General features: G+C 46.3%; 1 protein-coding gene across 7 annotated transcripts in view; it reads right to left on the reverse strand.

The window, feature by feature from the left end:
* ASAP2 (ArfGAP with SH3 domain, ankyrin repeat and PH domain 2) overlaps window positions 1–23,786 on the reverse strand; it is a 176,167-nt gene that overhangs the window by 20,076 nt on the left and 132,305 nt on the right. For 4 of the 7 annotated variants that reach the window (XM_038772085.1, XM_038772083.1, XM_038772088.1 and 1 more), the window contains 6 exons: window positions 19,815–20,004; window positions 16,320–16,405; window positions 13,874–13,989; window positions 11,755–11,822; window positions 10,283–10,396; window positions 7,907–8,156 (listed from right to left, as the gene is read on the reverse strand). In XM_038772085.1, coding sequence (XP_038628013.1) covers window positions 7,907–8,156; window positions 10,283–10,396; window positions 11,755–11,822; window positions 13,874–13,989; window positions 16,320–16,405; window positions 19,815–20,004 — 824 coding nt within the window. Of the gene's footprint in view, window positions 1–7,906; window positions 8,160–10,282; window positions 10,397–11,754; window positions 11,823–13,873; window positions 13,990–16,319; window positions 16,406–19,814; window positions 20,005–23,786 lie in introns of all 7 variants that reach the window. The other 3 variants (XM_038772082.1, XM_038772084.1, XM_038772086.1) reach the window with 1 other exon arrangement.

A 23,786-nucleotide genomic window follows, 5' to 3' on the forward strand; every position in this document is an offset into this window, starting at 1 on the left:
CCCCTCGCTTGGGTTGGCATCGTTTACTATGCTACTCACTGAACTGTACAGTTTCTGAAGAGTGTGGAAATATCTATAGCTCAGAAACTTGAAAAAGAAGACGCTAATATTGCAATGCTGGCTTCCCCCCGATCAAGATAGAGTGTTTGGAGCATTTTTAGGGGAGTTTTGCTGGTTTGGAAAAAACTTTTAAATTTTTCTGTTCTGAAGCTTAAGGGATTCACCTCTCAAACTCACCTGTCTACACTCTTTCTAATAATCTGTTTAACAGAAGTATTTCATGTAAACTGGACATTTCCGCAGAAGCAGACTCAAAGGGGACTATGATGATAAGAAGAGATGAAAACCATGGAAATACAGAGTGGCTCCTGAGTGCAATTTGCATAGAAGGAAGAGGCAAGGCATCAAAAGAAATGTGTTTTAAGTCAAGAGGAATGCAATACAAGCAGCTTGAAAGAGGAAAAAACATTAATATCAGCAGATTTGGAAATGAAGGAATGAAAATGGGACCCACCCTGCCTCCTACACCTTCCACAGGATGAAATTCAGAAACAAAACCAATTACAGGAACAGAATTTTCCTCAAGTGATATGTACAATCAAGTTAAAGCCACAGATGTATCATCTCTAATCTCACCAACCATACCCTCCTTACCAGCCTTCATCCCACCACACACAGAGAAACCTGTTGTGTTTCCCATAGAAGACTCCCCATCTCTTTAGCACCTCCAATCATTCCAAGCCACCATTCCCCACTTGGTCTCAGTACCCGATCAACCTAGCCTTGACGCACAAAGCCACACCATCAACCCCACCCTCTCCTCTGAATTTAACTACAGCATTCCTCTGCCCCTCTGTCAATCTCATACCCCAAACCTGCAGCCCTGGATCACCTCCACAGTACTCTTTGTCCATTCTTGTGATTGAGTCATGGTACGCTGCTGGCAAAAACCCAGACATCCTGATGACCACGGCCATCTCACATTCATCCTCACCTCCTATTACTCCGCCCTCTCCTCCCCCGAGCAACAATACTTCTCCACCCTTATTGACTCCTATGCCCATTATCTGAGACAGCTGCTTCAGTTTCGACTCCTTCCTCAAACCCCATCCCCTCATCTCTTGCCCTCAGTGACCTTTCCATCTATTTCATTGATAGAATTGAAACATCAGGCATAAACCCTATAAAATCTCTCCTCCACCTCTACAACCCCACCTTTCTCCTAACCACTTTTCATCTCTCTCATCCTTCCCAACAGTATCTCGAGAGCTCATACCCCCTCCACTTGTACTTTTAACCATACCATGGCACCTTATTAAAACACTCGTCCCCTTCCTTCCCTCCCTGACTCCCATCCTCATTCGCTTGTTCTCCGACGGCTCCAACCCCAATGCTTTCGAACATGTCCACGAATTCCCTATCCTATAAAAAAAACCCTTCCTGGGCTCCCCATCTCCCTCCAACCTTTCCTTTCCAAACTCCTCCAGCGAGTTGTTTACCCCTCCTGCCACCACTTCCTCTCCTCCAGGTCTTTCATTCATTCATTCATTCATATTTCTTGAGCTCTTACGGTGTGCAGAACACTGTACTAAGCGCTTGGAAAGTACAATACAGGAATAAAGAGACATAATCCATGCCCTTAATGGGCTCACAGTCTAGGTCTCTCCTTGACCCCCTCCAGTCTGGTTTCCACATCCTTCACCCAACAGAAACTGCACTCCCTAAGGTCACCAATGACATTCTTATTGCCAAATCCAGCAGCCTCTACTCCATCCTAATCCTCCTCGACCTCTCAGCTGCCTTTGATACTGTGGTCCACCCCCTTCTGGAAATACTATTTGACCTTGGTTTCATTGACACTGTCCTCTCCTGGTTCTCCTCCTATCTCTCTGGCCACTCATTCTTCAGTGTCTTTTGTGGGCTCCTCCTCTGCCTCTCACCCTCTAACTATGGGAGTCTCTCAAGTCTCAGTTCTGGGTTCCCTTCTATTCTCCATCAACACCCACATCTTGGGCAGCTCATTCAGTCCCTTGGCATCAACTACCATCTCTATAATGATTTCCAAATCTACTTCTCCAGCCCTGACCTCTCTCCTTCTCTACAGTCTTGTATTTTCTCCTGACTTCAGGACATCTTTACTTGGATGGCCTGCTGACACCTCGAACTTAACATGTCCAAAAAAGAACTCCTCATCTTTCCACACAAACCACATCCTCGCCATGTCTTTCCCATAACCGTAGACAATACCACTATCCTCCCTCATGAGCCCATAATGTTGGCGTTTTCCTTGACTCATCTCTCTCGTTCAACCCACACAGTCAGTATGTCACCTAATCCTGTCAGTTCTACTTACACAATATCAATAAAATCTTCTCTTTCTTCTCCAACCTTTCTGCTACTTTGCTGATACAACCGCTTATATCAGGCCTCAACTAGTTGCGTCAATCTCCTCGCTGACCTCCCTGCCACCTACCTCTTCCATCTCCTGTCCATACTGAACTCTGTTATTGGATTATTTAAATAAAAAAATAAAAAAATCAGTCAGTCCACATCTCCCCACTCCTCAAAAACCTCCACTGGTTGGTTATCCATCTCCGCATGAAACAGAAACTCCTTACCATCGGCTTTATGGCAGATGATCAGCTTTTCCCTTTCTACCTAACCCTGCTAATCTCCCACTACACCCCAATTTTCACGCTTCGCTCCTCCAACCCCAACTTACTCACTAAACCTTGATCTCGCCCGTCTCAGCAACGACTCCTTGTCCTCTCTATAGCTTGGAACTTCCTTCCCCTTCATATCTGACAGACCACCAGTCTCCCCTTCTTCAAAGCCTCATTAAAATCACCTTTCCTCTGAGAGGCTTTCCCTAACTTCTAATTTCTCCATCAATTTGACTTCTGTGTCCCCTATACAGTTGGGTTTGAACTGCGTAAGCACCTAGAATCTCTCTCCCAGCCAGCCCTATGTCACCCTTAATTAAATATTTGGATACTTTGATACTCACCCCAATCCAGCCCCACAGCACTTATGTAACTGTACTTACATTCTGCCATTTCCCCTATCTTTAACTGATTTTGTTGTCTGACTTCCCCAGTGGACTACAAGCTCCTTGAGGGCAGGAATCCTGCCTGCCAAATCTACTGTATTGTACTTTCCCAAGCACTTGGTACAGAATTCTGCAGACAATAAGCACCCAATAAATACCACCAACTGATAGATGGGATAAGCAGGTAAGTGGAAATTTTTAAGGTTTTAAAAAAGAGACCGTGCATTAAGCAATCTGCCCGGTTCTCAAATTCTTCTAACGCAAGGAGTCTCTGCTTGAATCAGGAGGCAGTGGGAAGACAAGTTAAAAATTAAACCACCCACATCCAACACATGACATTCAACTTTCAAAGACCATTCAAGCATGAGCTCCTGGCATTCTTATTCAGTACTAAAAGTAAGAAATGGAATCTGCACTACTGACTAGGATCTAATCTCAGTGTATAAGCTCAGATCCACAACTCGGTGGGCTGCAGATACTTTTTTGAGGGATCCCTCTGGTCACCAGTCAAAGTAGTGGTAGTGATAGTATTTATTAGGAGCTCACTGGATACAAAATACCATACTATGTTCTGGGAGAGAATACCCCAGTGGGAATTAGACACAGTCCCTAGCCCTCAGGGGGCTGACAATCTAAGGGGCAGGCTGCTGCCAAGGTGCTACAGGTGTTTTCGGCATCCCCTACCCTTCAATGTCCAATGCCAAGGGGACCCATGCATCCCAGGTTGGCTGAACCTCAGCAACCCTCTTCCAATGGCCTAGAGGCCGGAACCCTGTCCATGGGAGGATACCTAACACCATGGTCCTTTTGGCCTACCAAATACTGACTCTTCTCCTGAGTCTTCCAACAAGGGCATCACTGGTGTCTTGGTTAGGGAAGCCCAAATCACATAGAGTTGCCCTTCGGCTTTGACAAAAACATCCCTTGATGGTGAAACATCTTTGAGTGCGTGAGTAGCTGAAAAAGTCATTCATCCATTCATTCAATCGTATTTATTGAGCACTTACTGTGTGCAGAGCACTGTACTAAGCACTTGGGAAATACAACTCAGCTACATATAGAGATGGTCCCTACCCAATAACAGGCTCATAGTCTAGAAGGAGAAGACAGACAACAAAAAAACCCAAGTAGACAGGTATCAATACCATCAAAATAAATACAATTATAGCTATATACACATCATTAATAAAATAAATAGAGTAATACAAATGTACAAATATACACAAGTGTTGTGGGGAGGGGAAGGGCGTAGGGCAGAGAGAGGGAGGGGGCGATGGGGAGGGGAGGAGGAGGAGAGGAAAAGGGGAGGCTCAGTCTGGGAAGACCTCCTGGAAGAGGTGAGCTCTCAGTAGGGCTTTGAAGGGAGGAAGAGAGCTAGTTTGGTGGATGTGTGGAGGGATTGGGGCCATTCCAGGCCAGAGGTATGACGTGGGCTAGGGGTCGATCGATGGCGGGACAGGTGAGAATGAGACATAGTGTAGTCCTGGCCACACTGTGCACATAAAAAGCTTAACATTTCATTGCCTGGTGCTGCCATGTATGTATTTATTTATTTATATGTTCATTCATTCAATCATATTTATTGAGTGCTTACTGTGTGCACAGCACTGTACTAAGCGCTTATATGTCTGTCTCACCCTCTAGACTATAAGCTCATTGTGGGTAGGGAATGTGTCTGCCAACTCTGTTGCACTGTAATAGTAATGATGGTATTTGTTAAGCGCTTACTATGTGCAAAGCACTGTTCTAAGCGCTGGGGAGATACAGGGTGATCAGGTTGTCCCACGTGGGGCTCACAGTCTTAATCCCCATTTTACAGATGAGGGAACTGAGGCACAGAGAAGTGAAGTGACTTACCCAAAGTCACACAGCTGAAAATTGGTGGAGCCGGGATTTGAACCCACGACCTCTGACTCCAAAGCCTGTGCTCTTTCCACTGAGCCATGCTGCTTCTCACTGTACTCTCTCAAGCGCTTAGAACAGTGCTCTTACACATAATAAGTACTCAATAAATACCACTGATGATAGGCAGGAAACATGTTTACCACCTCTGTTGTACTGTACTCTCTTACATCCCCACAGCACTTGTATATATTTGTACAGATTTATTACTCTATTTATTTTACTTGTACATATTTACCATTCAATTTATTTTGTTAATGATGTGCATATAGTTTGGGACCGTCTCCATATGTTGCCGACTTGTACTTCCCAAGCGCTTAGTACAGTGCTCTGCACACAGTAAGTGCTCAATAAATACGACTGAGTGAATGAAAGAAGCACTCTGTACAATGCTTGGCAAACAGCAAGTGCTCAATAAATACCATTGATTGATCGTTAATTGATTTTCTTTTGCCTCCTTGACGCTCGTTCCTTAAGCAGTTTTTTTTCCCCAGAAAAGAACGATTTCTTTCTCGATGGCAGAATTTCATGTAGGTCTACCCTTGGCCACATACTCTCCATTCTCAGCTGGGATGCAGCACTTTTGGAGGCTTTGTTTAACCATGTCCTTGAGAAATTCCCTCGGTTCTCTCTGATTTTGGTTTCTCAATTTCAGCACTCCCCACAGCAGCCATCTGGATACCCTGTTGTCACACCTTCTCCATACGAGTCCTACCCAGTATAGCTGCATTATGGTGAGACTAGCTTTTGTGACACGACACATTCTGTTTCACTTCACTGGGAATGCAGAATAGATCTGAGAGGACAATCTCAGCTTTTCCCTGGCCAGCCATCCCTCCATTTTACCCTTTAAGTGCTTGATAATCACCCCCACTCTCAGCCCGCAGCACTTACATACATATAATTTATTTATATTATTACCTGCCTCCTCTTCAGTACTGTAAGCTCCTTGTGGGCAGGGAATGGCTGAAAAAGCCAGTATGGAACACACAGTCCCAGCCACACTGGGAACACAAAAAGATTTTCCCTTATTGTGCTGTGCTAGTGCATCTAGACTGCAAGCTCTTTGTGTACCCCCCACATAGTAAGTGCTCAATAAATACCATTGATTGATTAATTGACTGACAGACTGATTAAGGGTAGCCAAATTTGCTTGATAGTTTCTAGACCCAAGACCTGCTAATCAAATGGCTTGGTCAGGTTTATTAAAACTGTGTAGGGGTTCTTCTGTTCTCCTTCTGTTCTCAATCTACACTCACTCCCTTGGTGACCTCCCTCCCTCCCTCCCTCCCTCCCTTCCCTCTCTCCCTTCCTCCCTCCTTCCTTCCTTCTTCACTCCTCCTCAACCTCCTCCATCACGGTAATGAACACACTTCTAGGTTCTTGTCTCCCCAAGAAGTAGTGGCAGAATTCCTCAGACAGCCCCTATCTTCCTCAGAGAAATGTTTCCCATCTTTGCTTCCCACCTACACAGAGCCTCAGTTGCTATATCAATTGTTGTGTTAAAAATATGTATTCCATTTATTTCAAAGACTCTTCAAAACAGCCTTCAGGAAGTAGGGGAGGGTTACTGCCCATAAATCCCATATGCTGCACATTCTCTGAGTTTTCCTTCATTCTTCTCCCTTGCCAGTCAGTCGATGTCTGCTTCCAGAAGACAGGGGAAGGTGGGATACATCAGAGTCAAAGAGCACGTTAAGCCTGCTGGCTTGGTAAAACCTCAATTCTCACTGCTCATAGCTTTGAGCTTTTACAGTACATGATGCTATATGTCTGAGATGAACAGTTCCCCAAAGGCTTTCCACTGTGTTGTGCCATGTGGCAGCCTTGGAAGCTGGATCTTGGGCCCTTGGCATGATCCTAGACCTCTGGTGGTCCCAGGTGCAAGGGCACAGTTGTCATTTCCAGATCAAACTGCACTTGCTTTCCCCAAACCCTTTGCCACGGGACTCTAATCTACTTTTTGAGGAGGCAGAGTTTGGTCTGGGCCCCCAGAGGGCCCTCGATTCCTTTGAGGGGTCCCAGAAACCATCACATCTCCTCTCTCCACTAGGGATTCCCAAGTTCCTTAGATCTGGCTTAGGCTCAGAGCAGATCCCTTTGGTACAGCTGCTCCGAACCCACCACGGTGGCCTCGGGTCCTCCAGCCTTCCACGGTTGAGGTGACGCCTGCTGGTCCAGATGCTGGGGCCGGCAGCTATCCCTCCTCATCACAGCTCCCCTAGGGAGGTACCCCACAGATGGGCACTGTCCCTCCCAACTGGAGCCCCCCTAGGGTGATGCCCCCAAGACAGGCGCTAGCCCTCCAAGCCGTAGCTCCCTTAGGTGGTGCCCCCAGACGGGCACTAGTTCCACCTGACCATACCTCCCCCTAGCTATCACTCCCAACCACAGCTTCTCTATGGCGGTGCACCACAGATGACTGCTACCCCTCCCAAATGTAGCTCCCTTAGGGTGGCACACCACAGATAGGCACTATTCCTCTCAACCATAGTTTTCCTAGGGTATTGCCCCATATTGAGGGGGCTACCCCTGCCAACCATAGCTTCCCTAGGATAGTGCCCACATACGACTACTACCCCTCCCAGCCGTAGCTCCCCTAAGGTGGTAAACCACAGACGCTCAGGCAAGAAGGTGAGTGATCCACCTGGAGTGGATGACACTACCCTTATGCGCTGTCCTAGCCATGACCTGTCAGCTCTCTTCTCCATTCAGACAGAATTGCCAAGAAATTCATCTGAGACATCTAAGCGCTTAGTACAGTGCTCTGCACACAGTAAGCGCTCAATAAATACGACTGATGATGAGACATGGCAATCATTTTAACCCAGAGAAACCAAAAATTACCTGCTGACACTTACCTGGATGCAACTGTAAAACCAATCTTCCCAAGGCAAACAATAATGGCTTGTTTCCATTTCTGCTAAAACATTTTGCTATTTCCCAGTTTAGTACCTTTGCCAATATTCCTGGGAGGCAGAGGGGGTGCACTGGTGGTGACAGGGACTGCAGGCTGAGTGGGAGGGCTGCCACTGAGGATCGCTCCATAGGTTTCATTTTGCAAGATGCTGGGCATAAATCCCCTCTGCTTATCTTTAGCGATGTTGGCGGCATCTCTTGCCAAAGATGCTGCGTTAGGCTGAAGCTGACTGGATCCTAGCTGATAGAAACTGACGGGCCTGTCCTCTCTCCGATTAGGACTAGGCTGCTAAAGAAACAAAACAAAACACCCACAGATTCACACACATTAATGATGAAACAAAACACAAACACACAAAAATAAGACGACTAAAGAGGTGCACTTCAACTTCACCTAAAAACAAATATTCCACAGCAAGCAGTCCATCAATCTATGGACCTTAGTAAAATTACACTCATTTTCAAGGAGGGAATCAGGCCCAGAGGTGAAGGAGCTTGTCCTAGCTACCCTGAGAACTGTCCAGTGGCTGCACTTTAAACCACTGGCATTTTACCCATGGTGATACAGTTTTGATTAAGTAAGGATGAGGAAGGCTTAGTTGGCATCTCCTTAGTTGGAGATAAAATAAGGGAACAGTCTCTTCTGAATCTACCTTTCTAGCATGTTATTCTTCTATTGGGTCTTTGAAGATAGGGCCGGGGGTGGGGGTGGGCGCAGTAACGGTCTGTTGGAATCTTTAAGGTACACAATCAGCAGTCTTCCCAACTACTTATCGTCATTCCTCTTCCCCTTCAACGCAGCCGGCACACTTGCTCCTTTAATACCACCTTCTTCACTATGCCTCGCTTTCATCTCTCTTGCTGTCGATCCCTTGCTCATGATCTCTCTCTCTCTCTCTCCTCCCTCCCTTCACGTCTCACAGATCACCGCTCTCCCTACTCTCAGAGCCTGCCTAAAGTGACATCTCCTCCAGGTAGCCTTTCCTAATTAATTTCCCTTCCCTATTTTCCATCCCTTCTGCATCCCCTATGCACATGCTATACTGTACACTCTCTAGTGCTTAGTACAGTGCTCTGCACACTAAGCACTCAATAAATGTGACTGAATGCATGAATGAAACTATGCACTTGAGTCCATCCCTGCTAAGCACTGAGTTACTCACCCAACTCCCAACCCTCACAGCATCTATGGTCGTATATATTTTAACATCTGTCTCTCCCGTTAGGTTGTATACTCCTTGAGGGAAGGGACTGTGTACACCTCTCTATTGTATTCTCCCAAGCACTTAATTAAGTAATTTCATCCCAGCTGAATTGGACAAAGCCTCAATGATCTCATAGCAATTTGAAGCACGTACACATTTGTGGCTTAGGGCTTTCAGCAGCTAGTTGATTCTTTTGCTGTTTCTTAAAAATCTACTTGCAATAAAATACTTTGTTTTCAGGCCACTAGCTATGCCTGAACAGAATATGCTTGGATGTGGATTCATGGTGCAGAATACCCTAAACTGAAATCGGAATTGCTTTGACATGGGTGTAGAATACATCCCATCTGTAGCTTTCCTCTTGCTACAGACATAAGCTGGAGCTTTGTAGATAAGTGAAAAGTGAAATAAGACATACGAGGACATATTAGAACAGCTCTTAAAACATTTTACTGCACTTAACCTTTAGTTTTCAAAGAGCATATTGAGCTGATGCCTCTGTTAACTTTCCATGTACTCAAAACTCGAAATGTTGCCTACACATTTATTCTACGTGACCTGAATCGACACCTAGTGATGCTGGAGTGTCCTGCTGTAAATGATGCACGTCAGTCCAGTCCCAAAGACGTTGGAGCCACAGCCCTGCTTGGAGATGTTGGTGCTGGTGCCGGCTGGCATGGTGTCCCTCACACTCTCCTGTCCCTGTCCTACGTGTTCCCTCCAGGGCACATGGAGTGCAGTGAGCAAGGAAGCAGCAGGGCACTGTGCAGCATAAGCCAAGTGCACATGAGAATTACATGAACAAAACCCATCTACAGCCAAGTGATCACAGCCCAGTGTCAATGTCACACTCTAGTCCCAAAGACCAGCAGGCAGTGATCACGGCAGCCAACTCAGGGGCCACTGTGGTGTTTGTCACTCATGTTAGCCAGCTATTTTCCAGGTTAGCATTCAAAAGCCATTGGTAATTACATGTCTTGGCTCTTGTCATAAAGTTGATACCTAAGTACTGATCAACTCTTTTCACTTAAAAAATCTTAAACTAAAAAAAAGTCCTGAAAAGCATTTGATTCTGAGAAAGACTACTTTTTCACATTACTGAATGTTTTCTCCCTAGGTATACCATAACCCAAAATCTTTTAATATGACAAACAGCTTTAAAGGAAGGCAAATTGTGTACAACTCATCCTGTTGTGCTGACACAAACCTGTAATTTCTCATCTACGTCGTCATCACTCTCATCTAGATCCTCAGGGAGCAGTCGCCATTCATACTCGACATGAACATGAGAATTAAACCTTCCAGATAAGGCTTGAGTAAGCTGAGAAAAACAGAAGGGTCTGTGAGTCATTCAGCTGTGACAAGCAATCATGTAGCTCAGACATGAAAAATCCCCCCAAAGCAAACCCCAAAGCTCAAACCCAACCCACACTTTCTTTAAAAATACAGAAAAAGAATAACTCTTGCCATATTTGCGGCAGCACTGAAAAATTTCTTTTTTCCCTTTCTATTTAAGCCCCGCAGTGTGTGGCTAGATGCAGCTGGAGGACCAGACCGAGGTGATAAAGGAAGAGCAGTAGGGCAGGGCCAGTGTCCCTCCTCTGATTCCACTGACCTGGTTCTGGGGATTAAGTGGCCAGGGCAGAGCCAGCTCTCCAGCCCTCTTTTCCTCCCCACTTCAAGGAAATTCCTAGTCCCAACCCGTGGAACTGAAATCGAGTTTTGAGATACTGAACTAGCAGGCCCACTTCCTGCTGAACAGCTGATAAACAGGAAGCTACCTAGAAGCCACTGCCCAGACCATCTGCATTAAGCTGATGATGATGGCTGAAAGATTCTAAAAGTTATCCATCACCTGGTCACAAAACCAGCTGGGTTTCTGCAAGTTCATTTGTTTCACCTTGATCTTTTACAGTGAATGTTCAAAGAAAAGAATGCATGTAACAGAATATAGCAATGCCCAAGCCACAAATGGTTCAGTATATTCCACTCCGCCTACAAGATCCTATCTTTGGCTTTTCGGAGCAGGACCTTGAGAACCCCCGGCAGACCTGGCTTTGCCAAAAAAACCTCTGAGCCAGATGGACCACCTGTATGATGTGAGCAGTAGGAGTGGGGGACGGAACAGGAGGGGAAGAGGATAGACTTGGATGGCGGTGGTCGAAAAAGCCACATTTACATCTCCTTGATGGCACACATTTGTTACAATGGTTTACAGAGCAGACAGCTATCTAGGCCACCTGGCATTTAAACCAAAAAATGTGCCTAGGAAATAGTTTTAAATCTTAACATCCCTTCCAAATGCAGCTCCACAATACACCTGGTCATAGGAGAGCTTTCTCTTCCCTTTTGAGGAGCAAAGCCAAGCTCAGAGTGATGGCGGTGGAGCGGGGTCAGGTGGTATGGCAGAGAAATTTCTGAAGATCGCACTCCTGCTGCTGCTCAGCAGCACCCCAGGGAATCCAGGGTGGCAATGGGCTTTTGAAAGATCGCACTCCTGCTGCTGCTGCTGCTCAGCAGCACCCCAGGAAATCCAGGGTGGCAATGGGCTTTTGAAACAGCCCGAGAGGGGCTCGGGGAACACATCTCCCCTAGGTGACTCAGCAGGCAATGTCCTCCCGCCCAGAAAACGTCTGGCTGGCTCATACTAAGGGCTCAGCAGCCCTATGAGAAACTCACCAGTTCTTCGCAGTGTTCATGTTTTAAGCGCTTAGCGATGTCAAGCGAAGTCTCTCCCGATTCATTGGCTAAAAGTCAAGAGAAGGAAAAGGGGTTACTGCGGCATTGGCCCTTCTGTCAAAGTGGTGAGTGAAAACGGTCACCGTGCCCCACAAGCCCCTGCTCTTAGGGTCACCCTCGACTCCTCCTTGTCCTTCAGTTCTCACATTCAATCTTCTGCCATTTCTCCTGCACAGCATCTCCCGATCTTCCCCCACCTCTGCTTCACCCAAATAGCTATCGCCCTGGGCCAACCTCGGGTCCTTTCACTGCTAGAGGATGGCCCCTGCTTCCTGACTGCTTCCCCACCCTTCCAATCTCTACAGCGTGGCTCAGGGGAAACAGCCTGGGCTTGGGAATCAGAGGTCATGGGTTCAAATCCCGGCTCCGCCGCTTGTCAGCTGTGTGTTTTTGGGGAAGTCACTTAACTTCTCTGTGCCTCAGTTACCTCATTTGTAAAATGGAGATTAAGATTGTGAGCCCCACATGGGACAAGCTGATCACCTTGTATCCTCCTCAGAGCTTAGAACAGTGCTTTGCACATAGTAAGCACTTAATACCAAATTATTATTATTATTACTGTCCACACTGCTGCATGGATTAGCTTCTTTCTGCAAACCTCTCTCCTCTCCCCTGCGCTTAATCAATCAATCAATCAATCATATTTATTGAGCGCTTACTGTGTGCAGAGCACTGTACTAAGCGCTTGGGAAGTACAAGTTGGCAACATATAGAGACAGTCCCTACCCAACAGTGGGCTCATGGTCTAAATACCAAATACTATTGGTACCAAATACCAAATACTAATACCAAAATTATTATTATTATTACTGTCCGAACTGCTGCATGGATGAGCTTCTTTCTGCAAACCTCTCTCCACTCCCCTCCACAACAAGCAAAAAACTCTTTGCCATCAGGGTTCCAGGGTCTCCACCAACCAACCCCTCCTTCACATACCTGCTCTCTTTGATCCCATCCAGTTAACCTGCTGGCTGAACCTCTCGCACGGTGCATCTGCATCCATCCCCTTGCTCACGCTGTTCTTTCAGTTGGGAATTCCCTCCCTCCCCAAAATTCGACAGCCTTCATCCCTCCCCCTGTCGGAAGCTATCCTGAAATCCCACTTCCCTGATCAATTCCTAACTGTTGAGTTTATAAACTTATTAGCCACCACTACTCTTAGGTATTTACTTATAACCTACTTCAGCCTTTATGTGTATATGTTTATTCAACTGTCCTTTCCATTACATTTTTGATTTTATTATGGCATTTGTTAAGCACCTACTATGTGTCTCAGTACTGTTGAACAGGAATGATAAATTTTCAGGGTAAGGACCTCTTCTCTCATCGGCAATGCTTAGATAGAATGTACCCAGGGGGTGAGAAATGTCTAAATTCCCCCTATCTATTCTTTCCCAATGCTTAGTACAGTGCTCTGCACTGGGGAAAGCAGCGTGGCCTAGAGGATACAGCATGGGCCTGCGAGTCAAAAGACTCCACCACTTGTCTGCTGTGGGACCATGGGCAAGTCACTTCTTCACTTCTCTGCGCCTCAGTTACCTCATCTGTAGAATGGGGATTAAAACTGTGAGTCTTATGTGGGACAAGGACTGTGTCCAACCAGATTATCGCCTATCTACATTAGTGCTTAGTAGAGTGCCTGGCACAGAGTAAACACTTTAACCAACAACATCAAAAAAAAGTGCTTAATCAATACTATTTCTCCTCCTCCTCCTATTGATATATTCTGCCAAAAAACAGGATACTTTATTAAGCGGTCCCAAGTCAGAGCCTTCATGCGTATAGCACAGCTTTTGATATTTCAATGCCATTTCTATGCTTAAACAGGAGCTGAAAACGTACCTCCCAGTTCCATCCCAAGAACAAACAGGTGTTCCGCACACTGGATTCCCTTTCACAGTACAGGGAAACAAGCAAAAAACTCTTGCCACATTCCAGTTCGGGCCCCAGAAGTCTCACCCTTCCTGGCTTCCCAAAGAGAAGGCTCCTCAGGCTCCCTGTGAACCCCCGAGAGGAGCCCCTGTGAGAAGCCCTCATGAGCATCTTCCTCCACCTTTACCTATTTCAATGGAGGCCTTTCCCCGGAGCAGAAGCTTGAGGCACTCAGCGTTGTCAGTCAGGCAGCAATAGTGCAGGGCTGTACTGCCTTTACTTGTCTGTTTGTCCAGGTTCCCACTGCTCAAGAGAGAGAGAAAGAGAGAGAGAGAGAGAGAGAAAGAGAGAGAGAGAGAGAGAGAGAGAGAGAGAGAGAGAGCGCAGGGGGTTTGAATGTGCTTGAATGGAGCTACATGATATGAAGGTAGACAGACTTCTCCCATCCCATCTCACCCTGGCACCTGAGGCAAGCAGTTCTAACAGATCAGAAAGGCCAGTACCCAATCCATGGGGAGAACAGTAAGATTAATGCCTCCTGTTAGGTAGGAGAGATCGCTGCAGGTGGGGTTTCTCTGAGCTTCTCCGCAGCACGGTTTAAAGCCTCAAACCCAATGAGAGTGGTCTTGGGCCCGTGGAGGTGCGTTGGGGGTTACAGCCAGGCCGCTGGGGCTTTGCCAGCCTGAGCGTAAGGCAGGCCACACTTGTGTGACCTTAAACTAAAACGCATTGTTCTTTAAGCTGTCAGGGTCACAACTCTACTTTCATTCTATCCTATTTATAAAGCACTTATGGTATGCAGAGCACCGTACTAAGCTCTGAGAGTACAATATAACGATAAACAGACACACCGCCTGCCTGCAACCTTTCTCAAGCACTTAGTATCGGCCCGTGCACAGGGTCAACACTCTATTAATAAATACTATTGATTGACTACCGCACTCCCAGCAGCTCAAAGAAGGCACTACATGTATATGGCAGTGCTCTCCAGTGTGAAGCCTGGATCCACTTCAAGTTTAGTTCAGGCTCCCTTCTCCATATACCACACTGGCCGAAGAGCAGAGTGCCCAAGTGGGAAGAGCACAGGACTGGCCATCAGGATTCCTGGGTTCTAATTCCTTCTTGGTCAGTGACTCGCTTCTGTGACCTTGGATGTATCACCTGACCCTTTGACCTCATTTTCCTCACCTGCAAAATGGGGATAAGATAGCTGCTTTCCCTGCTTCTTAGGTTGTGAGCCCCATGTGCAACAGGGACTGTGACTGATGGAATTATCTCTAACCCCTCCAGCACTTAGTGTAGCACTCCGGCATATAAGAAGTGTTTCATAAATGCCATAATCACGATTACTATCACAGACTTCCAGTTGGGGCAACCATAAACTAGGCCATGGTATGGGTTGAGCTACGAGGGTTATTATGACTTGTGCCTTAATCTTTCTCCCTCCTGGATTTGCCTTACCCAGCCACCGTTATCACTGAATTCAAGAAGTGTACAGAGGGGCAACAGGAAAGTAAGAAGCAGCATGGCCTGGTGGAAAATGCCCAGGCCTTGGAGACACAGGACTGAGCTCCAATCCTGGCTTCCCCACTTGTCCACTGTGTGACCTTGAGCAAGTCACTTAACTTAACTGGCCCTCAGTTTTCTCATCTGTAAAAATGGAGATAGAATACCACTCTCCCTCTTGCTCAGATTGAGTCCTACGTGAGATAATGGCTGTGCCCGATCTACATATATTATAGCCACCCCAGAACTTAGTGTCATGCTTGATACAGAGTAAGAGCCAACCAAATACACCACCACTATTATAATCATTTTTACTGAAGAGCTGTAGAGAAAACACAAATTAGTTGGCTCCCACCCAGCTTCTCCCTCCTCAGTCATATCCTCTCCTCCACCTTTCATTGGATGTCTTTCCCCAGAATTTCTGATAATAATAGTGCAGTTGACAGGGCTGGGAAATGGACATGTGGAAGTGGTTCCTCAGGAAATCCTCATGACTCACCATTCCAGTCAAAGAGCAGGAAGGAAGAATAAGATCGTCTTGATGCTGTCAGGCATATACTATATCATCCTCTCCGCCTTCATGTGCACTCCGAGACTCACATCACATCTCGTTTACTTCCAATGAATGTGCCCAGACCCATGCATGTGTGCACAAGCACACACACACACACAGACACACACACACACACACACAACCTGGGACCATTAGAATTGTGCATTGCCACCGTGGCCCCATCCTGTTCCACATGGGCCCTGCTGGGGGAGGGGGACAACAGGAGCTGAATCTGAAGCTGAGAAGTAAAAGAAACCTTACTGGGACAAAAACCAATTAATGCTGAGCAGCTCTCTTCCCTGTCCACGTTAACCTGCCTCAGAGTTGGGGGTGCCCTTGGCCAGGCCAAGATGAGCAATTAGATTGAGCCCTTATTCCTGGTCCATGCAGATCTCACATGGGATTCTCCACTGCAGAATGTTTTCTCCCTCAATCCAAATGATTCTTAAACGGTGTATCACACTACTGAACAACGGACATATTGTGCCATGACCGACTTGTCTAATTCTTTCTGCCCGGGAACTCTTGGCTACATGAGATATCAACTTTTGTCTCTTTTATTTGCAACACTCACCTATTCTGAACCAAAAAGTCAACTATGTGCAGTGACGTTCGGTCCACTGATCGGACTGCAAGGTGAAGAGCTGTTTCATCTTGTTCCTAAAAAATAAAAGAGAAAACTGCAGAACTCTCCTTAAAAACACCATCATGCAGCCCATTAGGTTATTTTACAGACTCTCTCACACAAACTTTACATTGGACTCATTACCAAAATACCTCGCCTCTCTCTGAACAAGTTTTCTCCCTTTAGAGCACCTTCTCTCATATTAAGCATAACACATTTTCTCCCTGATTAAGAAAGTGGATTTTGCTTTCTTCCTTGTAATATATGACTCAGCTTTGCTACATCTGCTTCAGTTCCCCATTTCGCCTGTGAAAATATTACAAAATATTCGCTTTTAAAAAAAATTAAGCTCCCTAGTCCCTGTCTCCATTTCTTGAGGGATGGGAGAGCCAGGGGTAATGTCATGTCCATGACATCCCTCACGAGGAAGCTTGTAGATAAAATACATTATCCCTGCCTTCAAGCTCCCTTCTTGGCTTGGGGCGATAATGCAAGGCCCTGGCTTTTGATTATGCTGTGGTTGTGTATAAAAGGAGACTAGCCACTCTGTGCTGACCATGTGATTAGAAGTAAGGGTCTCTGGGGTGTTGGGGGTAGCCACTGAGGTGTTGGAGGGTTTGGGGGAGCCACTTTGAATCAATCAATCAATCAATTGTATGTATTGAGCGCTTACTGTGTGCAGAGCACTGTACTAAGCGCTTGGGAAGTACAAGTTGGCAACATATAGAGACAGTCCCTACCCAATAGTGGGCTCACAGTCTAGAAGGGGGAGACAGAGAACAAAACCAAACATATTAACAAAATAAAATAAATAGAATAGATATGTACAAGCAAAATAAATAAATAAATAAATAGAGTAATAAACATGTACAAACACGTATACATATATACAGGTGCTGTGGGGAAGGGAGGGAGGTAAGACAGGGGGATGGAGAGGGAGGGTGAGGGAGAGAGGAAGGAGGGGGCTCAGTCTAGGAAGGCTTCATGGAGGAAGTGAGCTCTCAGTAGGGCCTTGAAGGGAGGAAGAGAGCTAGCTTGGCGGATGTGCGGAGGGAGGGCATTCCAGGCCAGGGGGATGACGTGGGCCGGGGGCTGATGGCGGGACAGGCGAGAACAAGGTCTCGCCTGAATGATCTGAGGTCAGAAGTGGCACTACAAGGCTGTTGTAACCCTGTTCCTATTACCCAGTCTTCCAATCCCCAGGGCCTGTAGAGCAGCCAAGAGGCCAGGGAAGGAAGCTTGCTGACACCAAGGACAACACACACTTTTGGCAAACAAAACACACCTCCAGGATCAGAAGGCTGGACAACAAGGGCCAGTCCACAAGGTGCAGTTAGCTGGCTCACCCCTCCCTGCATTCTGGAATTCACATCCCCTCAAGGAAGTAGCCATGGGATTCCCTGGGCTCAGATGCCCTATCAGCCAGTCCAGAGGGCAAAGGAATTCCTACCTCCTACCTCCTCAATCTGGCCACCCAGATTCAAATCATCCCCTCCCATTCTGCCCTCTTCCCTGAAAGTCTGCAAGTAAGACAAGGACCGGATCTTGACAAGTGTCTCTGGTCACCAAACAAATGTAACTCAAAGGCTGATTTCATGACCACTTCTCACCTGGGAGGGCACTCTATTCTGGTTGGTTCTAACTAGAAAGCACAAATGCAGGCAGAAAGGTCAGTGGGCAGGTATGTCCAAATCTGTGATCTAAGCTTTCCTCCAGCTGCCTCAGGCTTCTGACGGCCTCCAGCAGAGAGCAGTGGGGGTGGGGACGTTGGGGGTGATGGGTTAGGGTGGGTAGAGGTTGTGAAAGGAACCTGCAGCTTCAGTCAAACTGCTGGCATTCACCACACCCAGGGTTAGGCTGTGGGGGAAAGCAACTGGAGAAAATCTACTCAGAGGCACTCTGGAGTGCAGAGGGGCTTTCCTTAAAAAATACTTATAAGACTACTCACAGTGGTTGGGGCAAAGAGCCTAGCTTCCCTTCCATTACACCCATAAGGTTGAGATGCAGGAAGCTCCAGGAAGGTGAAGGACACCTCCATTTTCACTGCCTCCATTTAGGGATCTCCACAGAATTCTAAGACGTGGTGGCACTTACTCAGCTACATTTCTGTAAAGTTTATTTTTTTTTTTGTGGTAAATACTGATGGCTTTTTTAAAAAGGAGAAAGATGGAATTATATTGTGAGCACATTTTTGTCTTTCGTTTCCCCCTCACTCCTGGGAAGAACAGCACACTTGCAGTGTTGACAGTTTGGCTGCTGTGCATTAGAAACTGAGAGCAATCACTGTCACAGATCCTCTACCACAGTTCACTCCTTATGAAACTGACCAACAGCAGGACTTGCCATTCCTTCCACACGCCTCACAAAGTGGCCTCAACCCACAGCCTCATGCTATAAACTTCACAGCCTAATAATTATAGTTCCAGCAGAATCTGGTCCTAGAAAGCTCTGGAAAGACATACTGAGCACCCTCACAACATACTGACAGAGATGAGATTTAGGTAGGGGAGAAACTGCCAACAGTATAGGAGCGTTGAACGAACACAGATGTGGTTTTGATCCTTGGCGGGCTTTAAACACTTTCTGCAGGTGTTGGGACTAAGAGGCAGAACGGGGGCAGGTGGTGGGAAGGAAGAGAATCAATGCTATCGTTCTATGCAAAACTCGAACTTGGACAATCAGGGCAATCACCTCCTTGCCCTAGATAGCTAAGCTGTTTACTGTATTGCCTAGCAGAAGGGTAATTCCCAGCTGCCTTTCTCCTCAAAGGAGCTGGTGAAAGTCTGGAAATATTTCTGGATCAGAGCTCCTGAACGTGCAGTAACAGCAAGTAGACTTCTCCTCAGAAACAAAGTGTTATTTCTACCTTCAGCCTTGCTGTGCCAAATAATAATAATAATGACGGCATTTGTTAAGCACTTACTACGTGCCGAGCACTGTTCTAAGCGCTGGGGTAGATACAAGGTAATCTGGTTGTCCCACGTGGGGCTCAGAGTCTTAATCCCCATTTTACGGATGAGGAAACTGAGGGACAGAGAAGTGAAATGACTTGCCCAGTCACACAGCTGATCAGTGGCAGAGCCATGATTAGAAGCCATGCTGCAGGAACTTTGCTAGTTCAATGTTTTTGAGTCCATTCAAGTGGCTTAGTTTTAAATTAATTCCTTTACAAGTGGCTGCCCTGTTGAACAAGCAGCAAAGACGGTCATCAACTCTTACCATTTTTACAGATCTTTTCAAGAACGAAAGTTAATAGGTGTAAATGTATATTCATTTGGTTTAAAAATGAATACCCCAACTTCTGTAATTCAATATAAAATGGGGTTCTCCATCAGGGAATTGCATCTGCTTTTGTCAGCAGTTTTGATACCGCACACCCTATAGTCCCTGTTCTATTTCCTTTTTCAGACAGCAGCAATGGGCTGAAGAGATCATCACTCTTACATGTCCATTGGCTAGCGGGATTTTTTCTGTAAGATCCACACCATCAGCATAGACTTGGAGCAGTCCAAAAATATCTCTTGCTTTGACGGCTTCAGAAAGATTATGTAGTTTGGATGCATTGTCTGCATACTTTTTCTTTGCATATTTCCTCTCAATATACTTGGCAGTTATGTAGTCTTTTCTTGCATTCCTGAAATCAAGAACAATTTGCGTGTCAATTTTCAAATCCGACCCTGTTCACATCAAATCAAGACTATTTTAAGCAAATTTCACTCATTTGAGAAAGGTTTTGTTCCTGCTTCATAGATGGAAAATCTCTTGTGCCTCTGATAATGGAAAAACTAGATGATATGAAGAAAAACACGCAGTTGTTTTACATTTCCTATCATTAACCGATGTAATAGCTTTTCTGGATTACCTACTATTTGCAGAGTGCCCTACTGTGTGCTTGGGAACATACCAAAAGGCTGAGAACAATTCCAGGGGTGGTAGGAGAAACTAAGGTTACAGTTTGGGGACTGAATAGTACAATAATCACTCAGAAGACAAGACAGGAAAATATGGTATCCAGGGGGACCTATATGCCATGTTTGCCTGTGATAACTGAGGGGCTGGAGGAGGCACTGGAGAATTAACTTGTCTATGCTTTCACGGATAAAATGAAGAAAAATCAGAATCATTTCCCAGTTGAGATTCAAGGGCACAGCTAGAGCCCCACAAATATTTAAAAACAGCATGGCAGGTAATGACACTTAATGAGATGACTCTAGTTAAGTATGCTAAGTACTCTTCAAAGATGATCTGTAAACATCAGTTATTCTGTTCTTCAAAAGGAAAAAAAACCTCAGACCTTTAGGAGTACCACAGATTCTCAGTTATCTATGGAAAAAGCACTGCAAAAACATGAATGACAGATTCTTCAGAAAATTCCCAGCCCTAGACTGAGAGGAGCAGTGTAGCCTAGTGGAAAGAACACAGGACTGGGAGTCAGGAGACCAGGTTCCAATCCCGGTTTTGCCACTTGCCTGCCATGTAACTCTGAGCAAGTAACTCAACCTCTCTTTGCCTTAATTTTCTTACCTGTAGAATAGGGCTTAAATGCCTGTTCTCCATTCCCCTTAACCTGGGAGCCCAAAGTGGGACACAGACTGAGTCTGATCTGATATTATTGTATCTACTCCAGTGCTTAGCACCTGGTAAGTACTTAATTACCATTACTATTATTGTTATCATAATTTGAACTTTATTCCAGATTGACACCTACCACATCTGTAACTACTAGGAAAATGAACCGAATGGAGTCTTGAATTTTTAACTGTTTCCCAGGCTAACAAGCAGCAAACTGGGCAAAAAATATAGGCAGGGAAGGAGAAGGAAAAGACCAGACATACTGAAAAACTTGACACTTATGTAAATGTAAACCACCATTGCTCCAGATCCCAGTTTCTACAGACCAGACCCATAGAATTTCAGCATCTCCATGGAGGCTCCAGGTCCCATTGGGTCCCTGGGGCTCTGGGCCCTTGGTCCTGGGCAGGAGGCACAACATATCACTCTTGTACATTCTAGATCTTCAGTAGGTTCCTTCGGGCCCATCCCAGTTCCAGGACTCTTGCAACTTTCCAGAGGACCAATCCAATACTGCAGGCACCCAAGCAAGTATGACGGAATCCTGGGCAAACCCCGCTGATTCTCAAGGGTCCTGGGAAGGCAGGTGAATGATATGATCCCAGGAGCCCCGCGGGACATCTAGGATTCCTGGGTAGCCATGGAATAATTCTTCCTTCCTGGAGCAGGCCCAGGCTGGGGCTAGATGGGATGTGTCTGGGTAACACCAGACCAAAATGGGTTCCCTGAATCCACCCCAAAAAACCCAAACGTGCCCTCAGAAGATGGTTGTAGGGATGTGGGCAATGAGGCATAATAAATAGTCTGGCAATTTTCATGCTAGCATTCACCATGACCAAATTTCGGAACCAAGTGAATTAGCTCTAGGGTTGTGAAAAGGTGGTCACATGATGCACTGCCCTGCCTGTCAGAAATGCAACTGAGTTCAGAAAATTGGCCTGGTTGAACTTGCCTCTTTGGTCCAAAGTGCAAAGCTCTGGGGGCCACTGCACAAAGAAGTCTTGCAGCCTAGAAGCACATGACCTCTAAAATGGCTAATATTCATCTAGCTTGTACCGGGAGAGACTTTTGATATAGTTTCCAAGGGTGTGAGCCCTTTGCTGAACAACCTCCTGCACAGTCTGAGACCCCACGGTCACCTGGAACAGGGGGCACATTGATTGAACCATCAGATTTAATGGGTCTGGGCTCTAGGTTGAAGTAAGGCCCAGACAAGGTCAGATCCTAAATTTTCTTCTCAAATTAAAATCACTTCTCCTCCATGTGGCCTTCCCCAACTAAGCCCTCTTTTCCCCTACTCCCTTTTGGATCACCTCTGCACTTGGATCTGTAATAATAATAATAATGATAGTATTTGTTAAGCACTTACAATGTGTCAAGCACTGTTCTAAGCGCTGGAGTAGATACAAACTAATCAGGTTGGACACAGTCTCTATTACACACAGGGCTCATAATCTGAGGTAGTTGAAGTTCAGAGAAGTGAAGTGACTTGGCCAAGGCCACAAAGCAGACAAGTGGCAGAGGTGGGATTAGAACCCGTGTCCTTCGGACTCCCAGGCCCTTGCCCTAATCACTAGAACAAGCTGCTTAACCAGAACCTTCCTGTTCATTGCGTGGCAATGACTCACATTATCCTTTAAGCATTTGATATTCACCCCACCTTCAGACCCCCAGCGCTTATTCATTCATTCATTCAATTGTATTTATTGAGCGCTTACTGTGTGCAGAGCACTGTACTAAGCACTTGGGAAGTACAAGTTGGCAACATATAGAGACAGTCCCTACTCAACAACGGGCTCACAGTCTAGAAGGGAGAGACAGACAACAAAACAAAACATGTGGACAGGTGTCAAGTCATCAGAATAAATAGAAATAAAGCTAGATGCACATCATTAGCAAAATAAATAGAACAGTAAATATGTACAAGTAAAATAAATAAAGTAATAAATCTGTAAAAACATATATACAGGTGATGTGGGGAGGGGAAGGAGGTAGGGTGGGGGGAGGGGGAACAGGAGAGGAAAAAGGGGGCTCAGTCTGGGAAGGCCTCCTGGAGGAGCTGAGTTCTCAGTAGGGCTTTGAAGGGAGGAAGAGAGCTAGCTTTGCGGATGCGGGGAGGGAGGGCATTCCAGGCCAGGTGGAGGACGTAGGCCGGGGGTCGATGGTGGGACAGGCGAGAACGAGGCACAGTGAGGAGATTAGCGGCAGAGGAGCGGAGGGTGCCGGGCTGGGCTGGAGAAGGAGAGAAGGGAGGTGAGGTAGGAGGGGGCGAGGTGATGGACAGCCTTGAAGCCGAGAGTGAGGAGTTTTTGCTTGATGTGTAGATTAACTGGTAGCCACTGGAGATTTTTGAGGAGGGGAGTAACATGTCCAGAGCGATTCTGCACAAAGATGATCTGGGCAGAAGTGTGAAGTATAGACCGTAGTGGGGAGCTTATGTACAGGTCAATAATTTACTTTACTGTCTGTCTCCCCTCGTGAACCGCAAAGCTCCTTGCAGGTAGGAAACTTGCCTCCCAACTCTGCTCTCCCAAGCACTTAGTACAGTGTTCTATGCACTGTAAGTGCTCAGTTAATACCAATAATGGATTGCTCTGCAGCCCCACATCCTCAGGCTTCCCTTTCTCACAATGAAAGTTGTCCGTGCCGCCCCATGTGCGCTCAACAGGCTCACTGCTCCAGGTCCCAAATGCCCACCTCAAACCCCTCTCCAGTCCTCCCATGGAGGAATCTACAGACTAACCTCCCCCGACAGTCCCGGACCCAAGCCACGTCCTCGTCCTGTCAGAGAATGGTCAAGAAACTGGCAGGTTCTGCTGAGCCCCGGCTAAAGACTGAAGGCAC

Source organism: Tachyglossus aculeatus, chromosome X1, assembly GCF_015852505.1.
Source record: "Tachyglossus aculeatus isolate mTacAcu1 chromosome X1, mTacAcu1.pri, whole genome shotgun sequence".
Classification (NCBI taxonomy): Eukaryota; Metazoa; Chordata; class Mammalia; order Monotremata; family Tachyglossidae; genus Tachyglossus; species Tachyglossus aculeatus.